The 4,638-nt window shown below is 42.4% G+C and overlaps 1 protein-coding gene across 1 annotated transcript; it reads left to right on the top strand.

Moving 5' to 3' along the window:
• Positions 1–215: 215 nt before the first annotated feature.
• LOC114733844 (trihelix transcription factor PTL-like) lies at positions 216–3,610 on the top strand. The gene is made up of 2 exons (XM_028921343.1): positions 216–888; positions 1,798–3,610. The coding sequence occupies exons 1-2, from the start codon at positions 389–391 to the stop codon at positions 3,056–3,058; spliced, it is 1,761 nt and encodes a 586-aa protein (XP_028777176.1). The 5' UTR covers positions 216–388; the 3' UTR covers positions 3,059–3,610.
• The last annotated feature ends 1,028 nt before the right edge of the window (positions 3,611–4,638 follow it).

Below are 4,638 nucleotides of genomic sequence, written 5' to 3'. Positions count from 1 at the left end.
TTTGTTAAACAAAGAAAAACCGAAGTTTCATATAGACGCACCAAGCCCAACCCATCCATAATGAACAAAGGCGTAATAATAAGCACCATTCTTCGCTGAAAAAGCGAAAGCGAAGGCTTAATAATATAATCTTAATGCCAATACGCGAGAGAGAGAGAGAGAGAGAGAGAGAGAGGCATATTTGATATAACATACGCAATAGGCATACACACTTGCGCACAGACATGGGACCATTGTCCTTCGCTTAAAATTTGAGCTTTTTCGTGGACGACACGATCCGAGTCTGCCGCTTCTTCCCCCTCCTCCTCCTTCACTCTTTCTTACTGTCTTCTTCTCCTAAGACCTCACTCCCACCTGAGCTTCCTCTTCTCAGCTTCCCCAGAATCTCATGGAAATGGAAGATCACCACAACAATCATCATCATCCCCAGCAATATGGCATGGCGGATCTCAGGCAGCTCATGAATGGAGGTCCCAGGTCGACTGCTACACATTTCTCCTCCCTGCCTCCGCAGCCCACGGCGGAGCTCTTCCAGGCTCACCGGAACCTCACGCCCACCCACCATCAGCACTACGACATGATGATGTTCGGTCGCCATGTCGCCGATGTAATGCCTCGTGCCCTCCACGACTTTGCCTCCGATTCACCTCCTGCCGCTGCTCCACCCACAAACAATATTACTGTAGCCACTCCGGCTACCACCGCCAGCGCTTTCACCCCTCCACTCAGTGGCTTAGAGGCTGAGACCCCTGGCTGCCTCGCCGGGGATGCCTCCACGGGAAGATGGCCCAGGCAGGAAACACTCACTCTTCTTGAGATCAGATCTCGTCTCGACCCTAAATTCAAAGAAGCCAATCAGAAAGGCCCCTTATGGGACGAAGTCTCTAGGTACTTAATTTCTTCTTCCTAATTCTTCTATCTTCATCTCCAATTCTTCTACTCGCTTCTTCTGTTTTAAATTTCTGAAGCTTGAATATTTTAAAATCACTATTTTTCTTGTCCAGCTTGTTAATTTGAGTTGCAAACGAGTAATTCAAGAGAACCGACAAAATTAAATACCAGTAAATACACACACACAAACACACACACTGCAACTCCGTGACAATTGATTTCTAGCTGTATCAAGATGACTGCCTTTCTGTTAATTTAATCGTGGGCTGTGATTTCTGGAAACTGGGATGGCTTGCGGGTGTACAGTTTTGTCAACTGTTTTCCGCTGGAAAATGACAACACTGGCTTCAGTGGGATACCCAGGTTTCGTTTCTCTACTCAATTTGTGATTGTTGCTTGGGTGGTACTTGAAGCACTAATAAGTTGATATATGAAGACTAGTACGGTACTACCACTGACTCGTTTTCCATTTTGAAAATTTGTACCCCTCCTTTAAGTGCAAGTTTTTCCATTTTTCTTAAGTTTTCAGTCTCTCACTGATCTAGAATTGATTGACCTCTTAGATACCTCTATGGACCCTTTTTCTTATTTTGTATCGTCTGAAATGACATCAACCACAAGGCTCTTGCTTCAAATCTTATTTCTATAGCAAGTTGAATGGTCATATATGCTTGGTTGTATTTGCTATAACTAGGTACCGAGAACGAACGTTAGAAACGTCAGTGCATGGCATTACATAATTATTAATTAATTAATTAATTCCCTGAGAACATCGTCACATGGGCCTGCGTCGTAGGGATTTTTCGCCCAACCCTCTAACTAGGGTTCTAATAACTTCCTACGATTAGGCTATTGGTGTTTTCCTTCCATTACCAATTTGTTTTTCCTTCTGTTGATGATGATCAGGATCATGTCGGAAGAATATGGCTACCAAAGGAGTGGGAAGAAATGCAGGGAAAAATTCGAGAACTTGTACAAATATTACAAGAAGACAAAGGAAGGTAAGGCAAGGAGACAGGATGGGAAGCATTACAGGTTCTTCCGTCAACTTGAAGCTTTGTATGGAGGAAACAGCAACTCGACCTCAGTGCAAGAAACCAATTATGGCAGCAGCGGAATTCGCTTTCAGACACCCTCCCAAACAAATCAAGACATGTTTCAGTCTCACAACCACAAGACTTGTGATAGCCTCAGCCTCACAAACTCAACAGATTTCGGCACGTCATCATCGGAGGACAACAATCTTTGCAGTATGGAAAATGATTCGACGGAGAAGGGGAGGAAGAGGAGTAGTGGAAGCAGATGGAAGGCAAAAATAAAAGAGTTCATTGACTCACAGATGAAGAAGCTGATTGAGAAGCAAGAGGCGTGGATGGATAGGCTAGTGAAGACGCTTGAACAGAAGGAGAAGGAGAGGATTTCAAGAGAGGAAGAATGGAGAAGACAAGAGGCAGCGAGGTTGGAAATGGAGCACAAGTTTCGTGCTAAAGAGAGAGCATGGATTGAAGCAAGGGATGCTGCTCTAATGGACGCCTTGCAGAAACTAACGGGAAGAGAGGTAAAAGCTCAATCTCCGGTTGAGCAGGCCCTAATTGTGGCTAATGAAATTCAGAATCCTAGGGAAAACCAGAACGAAGAGGGAAGTGAAATCCTCAACGGTAGCAATAGAGGTGTTGACAACTGGCCAAAAAGTGAGACAACAAGGCTCCTAGAGTTGAGGGCGGAGATGGAGTCTGGGTTTCAGCAAAGTGGGTGCTCGGAAGAGGTTATGTGGGAGGAAATAGCCAACAAAATGGCTTGCTTTGGCTACGAAAGGACTGCTTTGATGTGCAAACACAAGTGGGAAAGCATAAACAGCTTTACAAATACCAAGGAAGGAATCAAGAAGCGCAAGGAAAAGTCTAGAAGCTGTTTTTACTTCGACAACAACGTCAATGACCAGCCATCCTTGTATAACCAAGGAACTACTCCGTATTGTGATATCGACGTTAACGATCAACGGCACGACAATGAGAGGCTACAAACAAATAATGGCTCGTCGCCTTCAAATTCCAATGCGGTTGCGGCGGACGTTAACTGTTTTCCCTTCTTTATCAGCACTGAAGGATCAGAAAATTTGTGGGAAAACTACGGCTTGAAGATTAACAAAGGAAATCAAAACCAGTGAGTGAAAGATGGTTGAGTCCTTGCAGCCACACGAAGATTAATTTGACACTTTTTTCCTGATAGGTACCGCAAGAGCCAACTGAGGGTTTACATATAGATTGATTAAAAATAGCCGAGTAGGCGGTCCATCCAGCTCATTATATTTGTGGGCATTTAGGACAAAATAACGAGTTCAGCTGTTCAGCCGTTGTACGTTTTTATGAGGGAGACGAAGTGGCACAGTTCACTTGAATATGTTCAAATGTGACCCCAGTTCAGGTGAGTTTCTTTCAACCCGTATTTACCGTTTTGTTTTAGGCTTGCGAATGGAGTCGCATTAATTTCGTGTTACTTGCACCATCAATAATGTCTATATTAGTTAGGCTATTTTCTTCCTTCCGTGTAAAGTTGAGATAAGTGAACTGTGCGTGTCGGCAGCCTGTGCCTGTGTACTGAATGAAAATGAACTGTGTAATTCTGCATCACTTCTATGCCTTGTATATATATTAACTCGGTAATAGGAAGACTGTAATTCAAGAACCAAATTATCTAAAGTGATATTTTTCTTATGAAAATACATTGTGTGCCACATATATATGGAGTTCTTCCTATTTCTGATTAATGAAGTATAGACTTTTCTTCGGCTGTTATTCTTGATAGTTTGTCCAATAAAACAAATATCAAGAAGTTTTTTTTTTTGGGGGAAAGAAAAGGGGAAAAATATTAGCTTAATATCAGAGAGTCTGAAATATAAGACTTTCTAAGTTGAGGTTTTTATGTATCGATTCCTTGCTTTCCTGGGTTGAGCTTGTGTTTAACTCAGGTACATCGTGTACAAAGTTGATGATCGAGTGCAATTGAACAGCTGCCATAAAAAATTATATTTCAAAAAAAATCCGTCTCGAAGAACAAAGTACGGGACGGGAGAAGTTAATACTTCTGCAAAAGGGTTTCCGCATGGGATATGTGAGCTTAGCACTCGACTTTTTTAGCACGATTCTACCAAATAATTTCTTGCAAGTAAGCAGCAACGTAGTGTTTATAAATGCACATACATAATGTATCTGTAGATGGATGCCTCCCTCCCTCCCTCCCTCTCTCACTCAAATTGTGCTTAGTCTAACCAGGAACGTTCGGAACCTAAGGCGTGAAACCTAATCATTTCATTTCATAATGCCCTTCATTACAAATTGAGTCGAACCCGATGAGTTATGTTGCGAATGCCCTGGCCATTGCGATGAGCAGAAAGTTAATTTGTAAATTCTAAGACATACAGATATAGTAAGTAGGAGTAGTATAGGTGCATTAATTGATTTTAAGCGCAGAACAGCAACATCGATCAAGCGAAGTACATTTTTGTGTGTGTAAAAACTGACAGTAATCAGGATCATTTAATATCATTCAGCGTACGGTAACTTTGCAGAAGGAGAATTCTTCGGTGATGCAGTATACTGATGAGTCATTAACTTATTGTGGTCCTCTTGCTGACCATTGACCTACATCACCCCACCAAAAATTTTGGTCCATGCCGCATTCCTGCCTCACGTCTTTCGCGGACTTTTGTTGAGGATTGCTTAGCTTCTGGCTATATCGTACATATAT

Source organism: Neltuma alba, unplaced genomic scaffold, assembly GCF_004799145.2.
Source record: "Neltuma alba isolate B1F8T4 unplaced genomic scaffold, ASM479914v2 tig00013034_pilon, whole genome shotgun sequence".
Taxonomy (NCBI): Eukaryota; Viridiplantae; Streptophyta; class Magnoliopsida; order Fabales; family Fabaceae; genus Neltuma; species Neltuma alba.
Note: the sequence above shows the minus strand (reverse complement) of the source record. Positions and strands in the feature narration are given on the sequence as shown.